Genomic DNA, 19,085 nt, shown 5'->3' with positions numbered 1-19,085 from the left:
GCAAAGGACAGACAACCTCTTCTCTCAATATGTCATCCCACAGCTTCCAGGCCTCGTCAATCACTAAATCATCCTCCCGTTCAGCTAGTTCAACTGGGGCACAAATGTTTCAGGATTAGACGAGTCGCAATCAGACTCCAACTCCACATCTTTCTTGAGTTTACACCTCCCTTGCACAGCAGTTGTCTTAAGGGACTGCCTGACAAAAATCATTCAAGCAATTCATTGAACACTTTAAGTGCACCATTTTACTAAACGAGGCACAATCGTTAATCATATTGTATCACTTGAGCTAAAACCTCAACCAAATTTCACATTTTTATTCATCTAGGTCCAATGGAATTCAAACCAGCGGATTCAAAAAGTTACTACAATGTAACACCTGGGATTTAACCCTGAGATCTCACGATTTGAAGTTTTTTTTCCAGTAAAACACTTCATTGCATTACTTTAAAATATGTTTTAGATATCCATAGGACACAATTGCATCAGTTACAAGTTACAACACAACTTGGGAGGGAAGAATCCAGAGGCGGACCCAGACGTCGTATATTTGAAGTATTTTTAAATCTTAAGCACTATTCTTTCTTTTTTTCTAAATTCCTTAATGAAAATCCTAGATCTGTTACTGGAAGAATCCCAAGAAAACTTATTTATACGTGAAATAGAGAATTTAGCTAGATTATGAGCTAACATACTGCATGTTCGAGCAATATATATAATCCTGATTTCTTCCAAATCCCTTAATGAAAATCCTAGATCTGTTACTGAAAGAATCCCAAGAAAACTTATTTATACGTGAATAGAGAATTTAGCTAGATTATGAGCTAACATATTGCATGTTCGAGCAATATATATAATCCAGATTTCTTCGAAAGGTTTCATCAATCACCAGATATCGCTCGCAAATGACCTCTATTTCCAAAGATATCATCAATCGCCACATATGAACAATATCTCCCGAATTGCTATTGCTTCAATTGTGAAAGAAGAAGCAAAATTAAATTTCTTGCGTATTATTGAAAGTCTAATTTTACTATTACAATTCAACAAGTAGAAGTAGTAGCGCATAGATTAAATTTGACTAAAATTTGAATATGACATGTTAAATAGGCTATTTCTTGCAAACGCCTGACGTGGAAGGAGAATTCACATTGGCCCAAAGAGGATTTTGAACACAATTTTTAATAAATAATCTGATTTTTTTTCATAGTTAGTTTCCAAAATTGACAATTTTATAAATATAGTATAGTGTATAAGTTTTTATATCCTCAAAATAATTCCTTGATCTTCTCGTTCATGGATTATAATGTTTGCTGATTGTATTGGAGTTTCTTAAGGCAAGCAATTATTATGTTTTGATCTTCTCCTTATTTTTAGCTTTTTATTCCTAGCATTAATCTCTTTATTTTTAGTGTTTAGTTGCACAATATGTAACATCTAAATTTATATAATTAAATCTTATAGCTCTGGTATTTGCAATTTTTTATGTTTGATGAATCGAAATTTCTAGTAATATTAATTTCTTAAAATTGATAGACGAAATCATTTCCAAATTCGTTAATATTCTACGTCTCCCAATGCGCTCAACTCTCAATCATCACATCCCGGAACCCTACTTCTTACATCTCATTTCACACGTATAGTATTTTGCTATATTGCATATAAATACTTTTGGGACAATAATCATTTCCTTCTTTACTAAAAATTAGAAATTAAATATATTTAAATATACTTATCATAAAAATATATATTTTTCTCTCCTTCCAAACACAACCTAAACTAAGTTTGAAAAAACATACCATTGAAATGACAATATACATTAGTGGGGTATTTGCTAACTCTCACTTAATTACTTTTTTGTGATTCTTTTTTTTTGGCTAATCACATTTTATTTTTTGAGATTCAAATTATATCAATTTATATCAACATTTTAAGATGCATCATATTAAGATAAGAATTATTGTAATTTATACTATTTTTTTTCCAAATATTTAAACTTCAAAATCTAATTTAATCAACTCCAAAAATTAATTTAATTGAATTTCATCAAGAAAAAACACTAATATCTCACTATATTATTTTTGTGTAAACACGTTTTCAATGAGCTCGGATTGTTGGTTGAGTTAAAATAAGAGTTTGTTCTACCAAATTGTTTAAGCAGTGTTTTAAGTTATTGTTCGATCCTATTTCAATTCTCCGTCATATCTATCGAATTTTAAGAGTCAAATGAATTTTTGAATATAAATTTTATTATTTTTAATATAAAAAAGTACTTCAAAAGAGTAACCGTTTGACACAAATCATATGACAAGTGCTTTTGTTATTTGCTTTGTTCTCAATGTATGTTGTCATCTTTCATATTAGAAAAGTTTTGAGTGAGTTTTTTCTTGTATTTTTTTAAAAAAATCATATCTTACTTCTTACGTAATTTTTAAATTTTGTAAATTTTATTTCAAAAATCTTAGGATTCAATATATGTCATTATTATCAAAATTAAGGACTCTAACACTCACATCCAAATTGTACTACATAAATTAATTCAAACATAATTATTTTTTGTGTTCAATTAATCCTTTGAAATGTCAAATTGTGATTTAATTTGGTTTGCCCTAAAACTATATATATATATAAAAAAACAAAAGTACTACTTAATTTTGAGAGTCTGCTGTCTTCAACTTTTGCTTAACAACTAAAAACAAACTTCTAAATTAATATTTTTTTGACTGAACATCTTTATTCTTCATCAAATTTTGACTGAACATCTTTATTCTTCAAAATAAATCTTTTTCTTTTTTATCAAAAAGAAAAGAAAAGATTCTCATTAGCAAGAAAGTAAATTAACCACTTGTTTTTGTTTCTATCAATAATGTTATTTTTTTTTCTTTAAAAGAAATAAATAATCACCAATTTAGTGTATTCGTCAACAAAATAAGCAAGAAAATAGGCTTTTTTGAGGAGGACAAAATAACTTTCACATCATATGTTTGGAAAATATATAAGCAATTAGAGACCCAACAAACACCTTTCTATTCATTTCTTTTATCTATAATTCATTGGCCATGCTTTAGCTAGTTTCGTATCCTATTTTGTTTTCTCAATGTGTCAAAATTTTCCACTAACAAAAAAAAGTTACTACTAAAAAATAAAGTTTTATTTCTTTGATGTCGTAAAGGCGAATTCAAAATTTGAAGACTTCAGACTATGCTAATATAACGTTAGCTCAAATATGAACTCTAAGTTAAACTTAGTAGGATTCAAACCCTAGTTTCACATGTGATTTCTATAACTTGTACCAACAACACATTAGCACTCTTATGCTTCTCATGAGTGCACTATTAATTATATATTAATTTCAGTCGATTTTTCAAAATAAATATACATGATTTTTTTCTGAAGTTCAGCAGATGTATGTGCACCCCCTCCTAAAGGTATGAGAATTTAATGTTTTGTAGGGAAAAAGTATCGCAAGTGTGATGCTTATTTTGTTGTTAAAAAAAAAGTCATTTTAGAATTACACTACGAGATGTCAATTATAGCGAGTCACAATAATTATAAAATTACATAATAGATTTTGAGGAAAACAAAGTATAAAATCATGTTTTGTAAAGATAGAGAGGTTGTTACTAAGATGATCATAGTGATTAGTGAGTATTTGGGAGCCAATGCTCATTTTTGTTATAAAAAAAAGGTCCTTTCTAGAGTCTAGAGTCACGTTGGGAGATGTCAAATATAGTGAATCGCAACAACAACGATATATTTGTAAAATTCCATTAATTGTTTTTGAGGAAAATAAAGTACACGAATTTTATTTCTATTTTATAGAGATAGAAAGGTTATCACTAAGATGATCATAATGATTATTGAGAGTGAATGCTCTTTGTTGTTAAAAAATGATTTAGAATTGTAATGAATCGCAACAACAATAATATACTGGCAAAATTTCACAAGTGAAACATGCATCTTGAAATTAATTTATCAAATTTTCTTTTTAATCGGACAATCCCCTTTTGAGCTTTGAAAAAAAAAATAAAGTATAAATTTTTATTATCAAGATGATCTTACTAATTAGCGAACAAAATGTGCATAATGGAGTTTTGTTGCGTGGATGTATAATTAATTAGTGGACCTTTCTTTATAATCTAATGAGGATTAAGAGGACACGTTTTGGATGTAATGAAATAATTAAATGTTCATTTGGACCCACTTATTAGAATCTCTCGTTAACTGTCACATTAATCACCTGTTTTTAGTGAATACCTCCAAAATACATCTTGGACAGATAAGGAAAATGAAATTTGACTAACAATTTCAAATTTAAATATATATTAAAATAAATGTTACTTAAAAAACAATTTTTTAGAATAACTTTTACTAAAAAAATATACCAGTTATATTAATATTAAAACATCAGAAAAATATATTTTTCTCTCCTCTAAATTAATGCAAAGGTCAAAGAATACTTTGCACTAAGCATACTTTTTGTTTGTGGTTTAATAAATTAGTGAATCTTAATCAATGAATCTTCCAGAAGATAAGGAGAAAAATGGGGCCACATATAGAGTAGAATCTAATACAATTAATTAATTAATTAAGTATAAAAAAGGAAAAGAAAAAGAAAAAAGAAGAGAAGATATTCAAAAAAAAAATTATTCACATGGACCCACTTGTAGGAATCACTCGGTAACTTCACTATCAATTTGTCACTTGTTTATTGGAATTTATCACTCCAAACAACAACTTGAAAAGAAAAAAAGGGGAGAAAAAAAAAGAGAAAACTTACACGTAATAACAACAATAATAACATAATCAGTACTCTCTTCGTTCGATATTATTTGTCATGATTTTTGTTTTTAGAGTCAAACTATAAAAACTTTGATTAATATTTTAAGATGCATTTTTTCATCATATTAATATGCAAAAAATTGTAATTTATAGTACTTTTTCATATAGTTTTAGAATATCTAATTTATTTGTTTAAAATATCAAACTAATGTGATCTGATTTACCTTTGAAAATTAGTCAAATTGACTTTTAATAAGTGCAACGACAAACATTTCTATACTGAGGTTTTTGATGATCATATTTAATAATATTTTTACAACAAACAAAAAGTACATAACATGTAGTACCTTTTTTATTACTTGAATTTTATTTTAATTTATATGATATATTGTGTTTTCTATTACTAAAATATTTTATGACTCAAGTCATTATTAACTTAACTAATAATTTGTTGTGTAACCTTATTAATTTAAATATTGCTAGTATTAAGCATTTGTAATATTTTTTTTTTCTAGGCATAGTAGTCACGAGATTCTTCACAGGCTTTTTAAATTAATAATTTGACCATCAGTCCCCTCTGTCACTGAATATTAAAATCAATGACTAAATCTTGTGATTTTTAGTAAATTTATTTTAAATTCTATCGAATCATTAGAATAAAATATTAAATTTGCTATTTTAACTATTATTTTATTAGTAGGTGTATTAAGTAAAAAACGAATAAATAATTAAAAATAAAGAAATATTATTATTTTTTAGAAAAATTATAATTGAACTTTTCTAAAAGTAAAACGGAGTTTCTATATATGACTAGTCTTATTCTAATTAGAAAAAGTTTGTCTAGATGAGATTATTTTTCTCGATATCATGTATTTTTTTTATATAGTAAATTATTTATATCCTTCAATAAATATAAAGCCGATTGATTAAATCATATTAAATATATACATCTTTCAATATTTTCTCATTTATTTTCTTACTTGTAGAACTTCAAAATTTGCTTTGCTATACTTTCAATCTTTCATTATTTTCAAGATACATTCTGTCATATTAATTATTAAAATTTGCTTTCCTATACTTCCAATCTTTCATTATTTTCAAGATACATTCTGTCATATTAATTATTTTTTCCGAATCAAGAAAACTAGGAGCATGAATATATATATAACACATATCTTCACGTATATTCTATTACTTATCAAAGTTACGTTTATATATATTACTTACGTTCGAGCTCAATTAATTTAAAGAAATTCTAATTTAAAAATATTTATAAAATTATACAAATGTTATTTGGAACCGTTATATTCAAAAAGACTTTTTTAATGATGTGTTATTCAGATTCTTTAAAAATATAAATAAAACTTATAAAATTTTATTTAGAATAACAATTTTAAAGGGTTCGAGCAATATAGTTCTACACTATTCCATTGGTAGGCAGAGACAGGAGGCTGGTGCATTGTGGGGGCAGTATCTTAACAGATTCCTCTGAGCCGCCCATTGTTAATTGATTGTTTTTTGTATTTTCTTGGTTTGTGGTTAATGTTACTACTTTCCATACAAGGTGGAAATCTGTGCGTGCTATTGGTTGGTCATCTTTTACACGTCAACAAACATTACAATCAAAAATTGAAAAAGAAAACAAACTTTTTGCAGTATAAAGTGGAAGCCATTAATGCACAAGAGATCATACACAAAGAAGGCTGAGGGTTAGCAGAGAAACATGGAATCTGGAAAGAAGAGTACTCTGGCTCTGCTACCACTCTTCCTTTCTTTCCTGTTTTACTTTGATTTCTCAAAAAAGGTTTGATCTTTATGCTTTTTTTTTTAAATATACCATTGTTTTTTTCTTGTGCAGAAAATCCCTTTTTGTAGGATGTGATGTGGGGTTGGGGGTGGTGAGGGGAGGATGATAAAAATAAAATTTATTGGTTACCCTTTTTCAAGAATGAGGAAAAGATTAATCTTTCTTAACATTCATAAAGACACACACTCACTGAAATCTAGAATGTGTTACAATGAGATATGTTGTTGTTGATTATGCATATATTGTACATTTGTGTGATTTTGTGTTTGGATGGTCTGTTTGTGGACAGAGTTTTTTTTTTTTTTCCAAATAAGGGGGCTTTTTGTTTTTGTTAAGAGATTTGATGATGGAATCTTAACAAATTCCAGAAAAAAGCCTCTTCATGAAGCACTTGTCAAAAAAGTTTCGTCATGAAGTTCTTGCATGTGAAATGCTTAAGTACTGTAGATCTGGATATCCATTCTATCATGTTAGTTATATGATGGAAAGACTGATGGAAAAAGATTTGCCATAAGAAATAGGGAAGGGATACTATGTTGGATTCCCTGAGATTTTACTGCGAAACATATAATAATTTTTCTGAATAAATAAAAAAGTTGGTCAAATTTCAGCATGTCTACATGCAGTACATCTAAGAGCCTTGAGGCAAGCTTATGTAATTTAACCTTTGCTAACAGCCATCTACATGTGCTTTTTCCAGTTTTTATGCTTCATAGTATGCTGTACTCAGGTACTATCTTTTTGTTCTATAACTTTTGAATGATCCTCAAGACAGTTTATGGTTTTATACCTCAGCTTCCCTCAAGTGACTGCAGCCTTCTGCCTCATAATCACTATTGGATATCCAGCAAACGTATTGTGACTCCAAATGGGACAATTTCCGGTGCAGGTTTGTTGAACTAAAGTTTAAAATTTCTTTGATTTCAGGGAAATTATTAGCTACTTGTTCTCATTCCTGGTGACAAATTGTTTCTCCTAATGTGATGTAAACAGTTGAGATAAAGGAAGGAAGAATTATATCTGTTGTTGCTGAAGAGAATTGGCATGTAAATTCTCGGTTTACCACAGTGGTCAATTTTGGGGAGTCTGTGGTCATGCCTGGATTTATTGATGTGTAAGATAAAACTCTATCCTCGTGTTAGTTATGATTTCCTATGTTGTTTCTTAAATTTATGTTAAATCATGGAGAACTTTAAGCAGATTTAGAAAACCTAAACAATTGTTTAGGCCTATGCACTTAATAGCAGCAGATGGGAATTGCTGTGTGGAGAGAAAATTTAAACTTTTTAATGAGAAATTTGAGATATTATTTCACAAGAAAATAGGGTATCATAGCTCTTAACTATTGGAAATTCCTTACTGATAAAGGTGTCAAACCTGAATAAGAGTTAATTTTGATGTTCTCTTTATGTTAAGCATTTGACAACTCTGGTGTAATTGATAGTGTGTGCCACTTATATTTAAGCATAATTTGCATTCACTGGATATTAAGAGGGGGAAGTATTATCATCTTGGAGGTGTTGATGTCTTTGGATTGTCCACACCATGGGTTTTGATCAAGTGTGATGTCTATATACTAATTTGGATTCATTGAATTCCTTAGTATGGAGTTTCGTATTTATTTTTAAAACCTTTAACTTCACTGTAAGAGCAGGGTACTTCTTTAACTGATGGAACCTTGAAAGGCTTTCAGATGAGCATAACATGAATCTTTTAGGCAAAAAATGGAAGGGCTTATTGTCATCATCTATCCACCTGTAACCCAACAAAGCTGTCTGTTGGAAAGAATATGCTGGGTCCTGAAGCATGCTGTTGGTCAAAACGACTTCCTTGATAAGTTGAACTAGGTTTAAAAGTTTGCAGTTATTAGACAATCAACCTTTTGGTTTTATGGTTCAAGGATGTTGCTTTGTGTCAGCAACCAATCACTCATACTGTCGTACATACATTTGCACTTGCATGAGTACCTGAAAACTTAAGGCCGTTTCCACTTACCCTGCCTTACTTATATCCAGAATACCTGCTCTAGTTCTCTGAAGTATTTCTCTGTCATAGACTTCCTAGCTCCAATACTAATCTACAAAATAAATCACAATTCTTTCAGGATGTATGCTATTTCTTTATGAGACTTCATCTCACAAATAGCTGATGATTGAGACTCCAACTAGACCCCAACTAGTATGTTAGAAGTTCGAGTTGTGTGGAAGATTTAGCATAATACTATCAATCCTCCCAGCGAGTGTGGGAGTAAAAAATAAAGTAGAATCTTTAGCAGAGTAGTGATGGGAGTCTAAAATGATATACCTGGCTTGTGTTAGTTCTGGCTCGATTTGGAGGACTTGAGCTTAGTTTTTGTTTCTTTGCCAATATCAAAACTAGATGATAAGGGTTAACTCATAAAGCCTTGTTCCTAATTATTATTTTGTCCATTCTAGGCATGCCCATCTTGATGATCCTGGAAGATCAGAATGGGAAGGGTTTCCTTCAGGAACAAAAGCAGCTGCTGCAGGTACATGGATTTAAATTCAAGCTCGTCACATGTAACTTAAAACTATTCGAGATGGGTAGCTATGAATGTGGATAATTATGACATTAATATGAGTTTGTTCTTTTAAACTTTTTTTAAAAATATTTGTAATTTGAAGTTGTAGCTGCCTGCCTTATTTTGCTGGATTCAACATTCAGTGTTCATATGTGTGGGATTACGCAGAACCTAATATCGTGTTTCATCTTACAATGTTCTTTCCAGGTGGAGTAACCACATTAGTTGACATGCCTCTTAATAGTGCTCCATCAACAGTTTCTGAAGAAACTTTAAAACTTAAGGTAAGCATGTCATATAGATTTTTGATATATTTTGCAGACCATTTTGACAGAGTAAATAATTCTAGCTTACCAAAGGAAACTATTGTTTCTCGCGTGATTATTAGTGCATGTGTTTTTGTTTTTGTTGAGGTCAGCTGGTTTTCTAATATGGTGCATCTGTAAGGAGTTTATGGCATTCAAACTAATGAACATATAAAAATGCTAACAGAAGCTCCTAGATTCATATAGGTGTAGTCATATTGAACGACATATAATCAGGGTTACTGTTGTTTTGGCAGGTACAGGCTGCAGAAGGGAGGGTCTACGTGGATGTTGGTATGATTGTGAAGCTTTATTCTTGATTGATTGATGTTGTAGTAAGACGGTACTTACTCTTTGTATTAACAGGTTTCTGGGGAGGTTTGGTTCCAGAAAATGCAGAAAATACAAGTTCTCTGGAAAGACTTCTAAATGCAGGGGTTCTGGGATTGAAGGTATACTGGCAAACATGCATGCACTAGACCTCAGATTGAGCATTCTGTTCCTTTTCAGTTTTTGATATCATAGCTGTCTTGAAGTCAAGCAAAGATTGATGACATATCCAATAAACTAAATACAAAACATTTTTGGACAAGTTAATAACTTTGCAATTATTACCTTACGAAGTGACAATGTATCTTTAATGTTTGAGAGATCATTTTGGGCATCCTTTGTAGCACTCTACTATGTGACTTCAATTAATTTGTCACATTTATAATTGGACATATTTTCCTTTTTGCAGTCTTTTATGGTGCCATCAGGCATCAATGACTTTCCCATGACAACTGCATCCCACATAAAGGTATGTAATCTTTCTTCTTTTTTTTTTTCTTTTCTCAAAATATATTTTCTTCTGTTTATTTTTGTCAATCATTCTGCAGCAATTATGTAGGTATGACTTCGCAGATGGTCATTAGAACCAACTTTATTAGACTCTCTACTATTCTTATGATTTAATGCTTAACTACGCAGGAAGCACTCCCAACTCTGGCTCGATACAAAAGACCCCTACTTGTTCATGCCGAAGTGCTACTAGATCTTGATGAAAAAGTGGAGCTGGAGGATGGGGTCGAGAATGCTAGATCATACTCTACATATCTCAAGACCAGGCCTGCTTCAATGTAAATATATTACCTTTTATCATATGCTCGAATCTAGAGTAGATTTGTGTTGAGGTTACATGTCATTCTTCTTGTGTTTCCGGTTGTGTCTCATTCTTAACATGTCTGTATGTATTTCCAAAGGTATGACAAACATTTCTTTCTTTACTTTCATCTGGTGCATGTTTTAATGTTTTTAAATTTTGTCAAAACGTTCCTCTCTCACTATGATTTCTCTTTCTTATCCCTCTCTCTTTCTCTCTTACATCATCTATTTTCTACTGTTTTTTCAAATCGTATTACCTTTTGAAATTTTTGTTCTTTAACAGGGAAGAGGCTGCTATCAATCAGCTCATAACACTGTCAAAGGACACGAGGGCTGGTGGTTCTGCTGAAGGAGCTCATCTCCATATTGTTCATCTATCTGATGCTAGAACTTCACTAAACCTCATTAAGGTAACAAAACATTTCTCTCACCGTTCTGTGTTCTTTTAGTTGTTCATTTGTATTCTATCCCATTTGTAGCCTTTGTACCCCTTGACCCTTTGTGGTGGGCTATTTTTGTTAAGAGAAGGGAAGTCATCATTGTCAAAAAATTCTGTTACTCTTCGTGACTTTAGTAAATGATGTAAGGGCTGACCATCACATGTTTATATCACAATATGGTCACTTTCATGAATGCTGAGTAAACAGTAATATTGATTCAGCTGAGAGTGGCCTAGATATTAAAATAATTGTTTCTAATTTTACACCTTAAATTGCTGTGGAATATCTTACATTATCATTCTGAAAATATCTTCTTCCTTTTTAATCATAGGAAGCCAAACAAAGGGGTGATAGCATCACCGTTGAAACTTGCCCCCATTATCTCGCTTTTGCAGCTGAAGATATTCCTGATGGAGATACTCGGTTTAAGTGTGCTCCACCCATTCGTGATGCAGCCAATAAAGAAAAACTATGGGATGCGTTACTGGTATAGGAAACTTCCAAACTCCGTTACTGCTATAATCACATCCCATATTTCTTCTTTCAAAGAATTTACTTCATTTATTTGTGTACATTTCAGGATGGAGATATTGACATGTTAAGTTCTGACCACTCGCCTTCTGTGCCAGAAATGAAACTTTTAGATGAGGGTGACTTCTTGAAAGCATGGGGTGGCATATCTTCCTTACAGGTCTTTACTTTTACTAGTTACATGTGATTACTATGTGGGCTCAGAAATAATGCAGATATAAGCCATTTGGAGATAATGGGATCATCTTGAAACTCATATATTATGGAAAAGCTTACATGCATATGGATGGATGGGACTACGTAAACTATGTCTCCAATGTATCAGTCAAACATTTTTCGTAGAACTCATGGTTGAAGCGAGATTTTTATTCCGAAACTTCTACTCTTTTAGTCCTCCAAAAATTCCTATTAGAACTACGATACCATCTTAGTTGCACTTTTGTTTCTGAAGATTAGAGAAGTCATATAGGTCCTTTTTGTGTATCTAGAGTATAAAGATAACCTTTTAGCCACTCGTATGAGAATACATATTTATCAACATAAACTTTCTTAGCCCTATCAGCGACTTTCCTGTTATACTTGCAAATTGACCTACAGTAGATAGTTGATAGTGTGTCATGCACCACAGTTGTAGCTCTGCTACTGTTCCCAGGCATGTCAATATTGGTGTGGTTTCTCAGACAGACTAAAAGAAATGAATTACAATTAACACAATGCTTGGCATAAGTATCAAAACATAATCATCATAATCTGTTTGAAATACTATAAGGTGTTGTTACTTTTATGCAGTTTGTTCTACCCGTGACATGGACACATGGGCGTAAGCATGGAATAACATTTGAGCAATTGGCTTCTTGGTGGAGTGAGAAGCCTGCCAAACTTGCAGGTCTAACGACTAAGGTATCATGTTGAAGTAGTTCAATATTACATTTACTGTTAGGAATTAAACAAGTTCAAATGTCATTTTGCTTTAAGTTTTGAAAAAATTGATGTCAGATAAGGCTACTATAATTTGTTCCGGTTTATGATCCATACAAAGTTTTGTAACTGCTGCTGTAAATTTTTATGATACTTCCTATCTTGGTAGCTGGTATTTGATTATAGTTCTTTTGCAGGGGGCAATTGCTGTGGGGAACCAAGCAGATATAGTTGTTTGGGAGCCAGACATGGAGTTCGACCTGGATAATGACTACCCTGTACATATTAAGCACCCTGTAAGTAAACTTACCTGTTAACTAGTAATTGTTATAGTAGTTTCTTATACCTGATATGCGTGTGCAGAGATTTTGATTTTTTTCTTAGAAGGAATAACTACTAGGAAACACGTTTAAGGGTTATATTCAAATAGATGAAGTTGTAATTTAGACAGAAGTAAATCACCTACAACTTGAAATTCAGCTGTCAGATTATTCGCATGCTGCAGTTGTTACATTCCTTGCTTCTGGTTTTTGATTCTCAAATCTTGTTTATTGTTCTTATTCCTTTCTCTGTATTGGCAGAGTATATCCGCATACATGGGATCAAGACTCTCTGGGAAAGTTTTGTCAACCTTTGTGGGCGGAAATCTGGTATACAAGGAGGGAAATCATGCTTCTCAAGCATGCGCTCTCCCAATTCTTCATAAATAGTTAGTGCTACGAGCCTATTGGTAAATCTACCGCTCACCATATCATCCATATTCATTCCCTTATGCAATGTTGATGTCCATTTCAAACTGCAGTCTTACTGTTCCATGTTTTGCATAGGTTGGAGACGACCACATGGCATGACATGTAGATGGAATTGAGAACTTTGTCAATTCAGATCAAAACCAATCTTTGCATGGATCTAAGTTGTTCATCGTCTTAACTCTTCTTTTAGGCATGCAACAGGGCTGGAGTGTATATAATCTGTTGTACGCCCTTAGTTGATAGTCATTCGATATTTAACTCTGTAGAAAATAAATATGTCAATTTAAGCTGAAAGCTCTTGTTGTTGATGAAGTACACTGTAAGACTTAAATCCATCTTCATAGTTACAAATTCCATGAGAAACGAATATCAACTTAATTTTGTCTTTCTTGCAAAAACTGATTCGAACACCACTTTTCTGTTAGATTTTAATCGCTTCATATTTTAAAGTCAGCAAATTGTAATATCACGTTGATATAGTTTGACGTTTTAAAAAAACACATCTTATACGATATAAAACATTTATAATAATTGATTTTACGGATCGAACCCATAATAAAAAGTTTGAGAGTGTTGATGACATAATGGACAGCTTACTGTATTGCCGTGTAACCCACCCTTCCCTCCATTTTAGAGTAACTGGATAACGCACCCAAAAGCTCAACAAAATTCAAACTTTATCTTCAATGAATCTTTTCAACTGCAAATGCAAATCCAACAATTTCTTCAGCATTCATCTTCCTCCGCCTCACAGCTCGCTCTGTAACCGTCGTACAACTAGGTTCTCCGTCCGTTTCTCATCCGAGTCAACTCACAGAGTCAAACTCGCCGAGTCACTGCAATCCGAAACCTTGAAGCTTCTAGAATGGCCCGCCGTGTGTCAACAGCTCTCCGCTTTCACGTCCACATCAATGGGATACGCCGCAGCACAATCTGCTCGGATTCCGGTGGGTAAAACTCGTGAAGAGAGCAGTAGACTTCTCTCTCAGACCTCGGCCGCCGTGGCTGTACCTCGGCCGTTGGATTTTACCGGAATTGAAGATATTTCCCCAATTGTTGATGCTTCCGTTGCAGGCGGTATACTCTCGATTCGTGAACTTTGCTCTGTGAAACGGACCTTGGCAGCGGCGAGATTTTTGCTCCAACAGTTGGAGGAGATTGATTTCTCTGAAAGGTATATTGCTGTATTTAGTACTCTACTTAAAGCATTGCATTATTTTGTTTGTTGTTCTACGTTGTAGTTGCTTGGTGTTGGATTCTTATGGTATAAAGAACCTCTGATTGTAGATGATAGGGTGATCCCGTGAGATTCAAGCAAATTGCAATTTAAAATCTGGGGTCAGCTAGTCCATAGGATGATGATTCAAAAGCAAAATTTGTCTCTATAGCATGCCTTAAGCTTGCTAATTTATCTTTAAGAACGTTTTTTGCTTAGCTCAAAAGTCTTAAGGTAACAGTTGGTAAATTTTGTTTTCTACTGATTGCAAAATCATATGGTAGAATTGACAATAGTTCTAGATTTTTGGTCAAAAGAACTGCCGCATAGCTGAAGTTTCTATCCAAAATGTATCAAAGAGGTTGGTGGCTGTCCATCTGGGAATAAACTTAATGAAAAAGTAAGAGGTGAAATATAGTTCATCTGATGAATATCGGAGTGAGCACTCTTCCAAGATATTTGTAGGAAGTGGTAAATACGGTCTCATTCCTTTCTCGAATTTACGCTATGCTGTGGTGCTTTTTGAAAGATTATTAAGAATGCGGGCTTTAAAGATGAATTCACCTTGAGTGTGTTTTCCCTTTATTTGCTGTTCCTCTGAGAATGCCTTCCTACTCCCAATTGCAGTTAACTCAAAATGGCGAAGCATGTCTCATGTGGTAGTGATGGATTCTCATGAACTGCCATTTAAATAGTATTGAGCAGTTTCATTAGAATGTCTAATTATCTTCAAACAGGTACTCTTCTCTGAAGGAAATTCTTCACAGTTGTGATTTTCTTGTGGAATTGGAGCAAAAAATAGAATTCTGTATTGATTGCAGCTTTTCAGTAATCCTTGATAGAGCTAGTGAAGATTTGGAAATTACAAGATCTGAGAGAAAGAGGAACATGGATAATCTAGAATTATTGTTGAAGCAATTATCAACTCAAGTTTTTCAAGGTGGAGGATTTGATAGGCCTTTAGTGACCAAGCGCCGTTCAAGATTGTGTGTTGCTGTGAGAGCTTCACATAGATCTTTGCTTCCTAATTCTGTAATCCTAGATACAAGCAGTAGTGGATCTACATACTTCATGGAACCTAAAGAGGCAGTTGAGCTAAACAACATGGAAGTTAAACTTTCTAGTTCTGAGAGGGTTGAGGAGCAAACAATTTTGAGTTTGCTTACATCTGAAATAGCAGAATCTAATATGAAAATAAAGCACTTATTAGATAAAATATTGGAAATCGATCTTGCATTTGCAAGGGCTGCTCATGCTCAGTGGATGGGTGCTGCCTGTCCAGCTTTAAGTCCAAGAAATTGCAACATATCCCAATCTGAACATTTATCTATAAATGTAGAAGGGATACAACATCCTTTGCTTCTTGAGTCCTCCTTGAAAAACTTGTCGGCTGATGTGTCCCCAAGATCACCTGATTTGGATCAAGGAAATGGTGTCATGAATTTCGAGACAAAATCTCGTGCACATTTCCCTGTGCCCATTGATATTAAAATTGGTCATGGAACAAAGGTTGTTGTCATCTCGGGCCCAAATACCGGAGGCAAAACGGCTTCAATGAAGACTCTAGGACTGGCTTCTATGATGTTGAAGGCTGGCATGTATTTGCCTGCCCAAAATAAACCACAGCTTCCATGGTTTGATCTTATTCTGGCAGACATTGGAGACCAACAGGTACTTGGTTTTGTTGTACTCCCTTCTTTCCCCATCATCCATCTCAGATGTATGTCTTTTTTCAATCTAACCCAGTCGAAGTTTCATGTGCTTCTTCATTGTCTTGTTTCTTTTATTCGCACCATCTATCTTATCAATTGAAATTTTATATTTTGCCTGCTGAAGTCTCTGGAGCAAAGTCTATCAACCTTTAGTGGGCACATTTCACGGCTTCGTGAGATTCTGGAAGTTGCTTCTGGAGAATCTCTAGTTCTTATTGATGAAATTGGAAGTGGGACCGATCCTTCAGAAGGTGTAGCACTTTCAGAAAGCATACTGCAATATCTCAAGGATAGGGTTAATTTAGCTGTTGTAACTACCCACTATGCGGATTTAACTCGCTTAAAAGAAAAGGACAATCGGTTTGAAACAGCAGCAACAGAGTTTTCCTTGGAGACTCTACAGCCTACCTATCGGATTCTATGGGGAAGCATGGGTGAATCAAATGCCTTGAATATTGCAAAATCAATGGGCTTTGATGAAAGAATAATTGAGCGAGCAGTATTATGGGTGAACAAACTGAGACCAGACAAGCAGCAGGAGCAGAAGGGTTTACTTTATCGGTCACTAATTGAAGAAAGAGATAGACTAGAATCTCAAGCAATGGAAGCTGCTTCTCTTCATTCAGATATTATGAACATTTATAATGAGGTATCTTTCTGGTACTTTTCTTGGGGATTTAGTCCATTATCCCATTCATATATCCGCAGTACAAATGAGAGAAAGAAGGTCCCAATTTCTTTGCTATTATAGAATGTATAAACTTGTGGATGATATGACAATTCAAAAAGTTATCATATCCAGGAGGTTTCTTGATCTTTTATCCAAGTTGTGTCCTAAAGGCCACCGTATCTTAATTTGTGAGTGTGCATCTTTTCGCGATGATCCTCCGCATGAAAATTGTCGTCATTATCCACAGCAGAGTCAAGATGAAGTTGCATACTGTCATTCAGTTTCCTCAGTTCTGCTCTGTATTGCTCTCTTTTTCTATCAATTCTCTTTGCGTGAACCCAGCTATGAGAATTCTTTTCAACTGTTTTCGCTTTTCTGAAACGTCATTGATTTAGTTTCTAGATGTGCTCTTAGATCTGTGTTACTGCGGATTCTATTTGATTGTTGCCTGTTGGTGTATTACCATATTAGTAAACTCTAATCGACATAGTTTATAACTTCAGAGTAAATATTTCTGGTTTAACTGACTTGAAATATTATCAGATATTTTTTGGGGAGATGCTGTCGACCGACCTCAGAAATATTTTAACCATTATTTGGGTTTCCTATGATCTTCACTATTTTCATTCTTCTTTTTCATGCAATGAAGATTAACAATGAAACACAAGATCTTGATGGACGTGAAGCTGCCCTCATAGCAAAGGAAACACATGAAGTACAACAGGAAGTGAGAGCTGTGAAAAATGAGATCCAAACTATAGTACAGCGGTTTGAGAGCCGACTTGGAAATGTAAGTGCTGACGAGATTAATACACTTGTAAAAAAAGCGGAAGCTGCTATTGCATCGATAGTTGAAGCTCATCAGCCTAGTAAAGATTTTCTTGTCAGAGAAATAGGCCAGAGCCTTTACACACCACAGGTTGGCGAACAAGTATATGTGAAGGCATTTGGAAATAAGTTGGCCACTGTGGTTGAGGAACCTGGGGATGATGACACTATCCTTGTTCAATATGGAAAAATCAGAGTCCGCGTGGGCAGGAGCAGTATAAGACCCATTCCCCCTGATGATTCCTCCAGTGCAGCTAACTTGAAAACCCAGGTTTGCAGACTCTTGAGTTCTATCTTCTCAATCACTCTCTCTTTCTTGCTTGAAGTAAAATACACATACATATAATAGACACACACACACACACACACACACACATGTGAACATACGCACCGATGTCAGTGAGACCATGGTAATTGAAGGTGTTCAATGGAACGAGGTAGACCTAAGAAGGCTGTTTCCAAAGACCTACAGTCTCTTGAAGTCCATGAAAATGTTGTGAAAATTAGGGTACAATGGAAGAATACTCCCAAATTACTTGAGATCGAGTTAATCATGTTGGTATGTCACTTGAGCTCCAGTTCTAAGAGTCTCTTAGTGTTATAGAGATTTATACACCAACAGAAAATGTAGCTACCTTCTAATGCTGGAAAACATATTTTTTTCTACATAAGACTGAGACGGATTGAAATAGAGTGACACACATTGTTTTATGCATGTGAGGCTAGTTTAACAGTTAGGTAGTCTGAGCTTGGAACTTATAGGCCTAGCTTAGATAAATGAATGGTGTTGCATGCTTCAGTAAAGACGAGTATCTAGAGATTGTTCGTGTGAGCTGGGCTGCGTTTCACATATAACTGATCTCTGCTAATGCTTAAATCTCACTCTCTCTAAAAACATGGGGAATGAAAAAAAGATAATCATGATTGATGATGTAGGTTCAGCGGATCAGGAGTCTCAGGGACCTTGGAAGTCTCTCTGACGCAAGCAAAAATCAGCAGGATTCTTATGGCCCTGTGCTGCAGACATCTAAAAACACCGTAGATTTACGTGGCCTGAGAGTGGAGGATGCTTCTCATCAGCTCAAAATAGCCATTGATTCAAGAGCGCCTAATTCTGTTATTTTTGTTATTCATGGGATGGGCACTGGAGTCGTAAAAGAATCTGCACTTAAATTACTAAGAGATCATCCTCGTGTTGTTAAGTTTGAACAGGAAAGTCCTATGAATTATGGCTGTACAGTTGCTTATATCAAATGAAAACATTTGGACCAAAGTATAAAAGTAATATTACTCAACCCATGTTTCTGAACTGCACAAGTTATTTCAATCAACACATGACATTAAAAAAGAAGGGACAATCTGATACACAAAATATCCCGAGTTTGTGTGAGTCCAAAAAGAATCACAATCCAAGACCATTGTTTTCGAGTAATGGT

General features: G+C 33.7%; 2 protein-coding genes across 2 annotated transcripts; both read left to right on the top strand.

Moving 5' to 3' along the window:
* The first annotated feature begins 6,382 nt into the window (after positions 1-6,382).
* Positions 6,383-13,604, top strand: LOC107010947 (allantoinase). Its single transcript, XM_015210212.2, has 16 exons — positions 6,383-6,589; positions 7,388-7,481; positions 7,586-7,706; positions 9,028-9,101; positions 9,342-9,418; positions 9,697-9,733; positions 9,806-9,891; positions 10,179-10,238; positions 10,409-10,557; positions 10,866-10,992; positions 11,354-11,509; positions 11,603-11,713; positions 12,343-12,453; positions 12,669-12,767; positions 13,053-13,201; positions 13,299-13,604. The coding sequence occupies exons 1-15, from the start codon at positions 6,509-6,511 to the stop codon at positions 13,179-13,181; spliced, it is 1,512 nt and encodes a 503-aa protein (XP_015065698.1). The 5' UTR covers positions 6,383-6,508; the 3' UTR covers positions 13,182-13,201; positions 13,299-13,604.
* A 168-nt stretch (positions 13,605-13,772) lies between these two features.
* On the top strand, positions 13,773-18,958 carry LOC107010946 (endonuclease MutS2). Its single transcript, XM_015210211.2, has 5 exons — positions 13,773-14,397; positions 15,177-16,110; positions 16,276-16,800; positions 17,471-17,920; positions 18,586-18,958. Exons 1-5 carry the CDS (start codon positions 13,910-13,912, stop codon positions 18,904-18,906), a joined length of 2,718 nt encoding a protein of 905 aa, XP_015065697.1. The 5' UTR covers positions 13,773-13,909; the 3' UTR covers positions 18,907-18,958.
* The last annotated feature ends 127 nt before the right edge of the window (positions 18,959-19,085 follow it).

Source organism: Solanum pennellii, chromosome 2, assembly GCF_001406875.1.
Source record: "Solanum pennellii chromosome 2, SPENNV200".
Lineage (NCBI taxonomy): Eukaryota > Viridiplantae > Streptophyta > Magnoliopsida > Solanales > Solanaceae > Solanum > Solanum pennellii.
Note: the sequence above shows the minus strand (reverse complement) of the source record. Positions and strands in the feature narration are given on the sequence as shown.

Excerpts from the sequence above, each read along its gene's own strand:
- LOC107010946 (XM_015210211.2), top strand. The coding sequence starts at position 13,910 with ATGAATCTTTTCAACTGCAAATGCAAATCCAACAATTTCTTCAGCATT. Across the intron at positions 16,801-17,470 it reads TTATGAACATTTATAATGAG|ATTAACAATGAAACACAAGA; the intron begins GTATCTTTCTGG and ends CATGCAATGAAG. Across the intron at positions 17,921-18,585 it reads CAGCTAACTTGAAAACCCAG|GTTCAGCGGATCAGGAGTCT; the intron begins GTTTGCAGACTC and ends TTGATGATGTAG.
- LOC107010947 (XM_015210212.2), top strand. The coding sequence starts at position 6,509 with ATGGAATCTGGAAAGAAGAGTACTCTGGCTCTGCTACCACTCTTCCTT. Across the intron at positions 9,102-9,341 it reads AACAAAAGCAGCTGCTGCAG|GTGGAGTAACCACATTAGTT; the intron begins GTACATGGATTT and ends TGTTCTTTCCAG. Across the intron at positions 12,454-12,668 it reads TTGCAGGTCTAACGACTAAG|GGGGCAATTGCTGTGGGGAA; the intron begins GTATCATGTTGA and ends GTTCTTTTGCAG.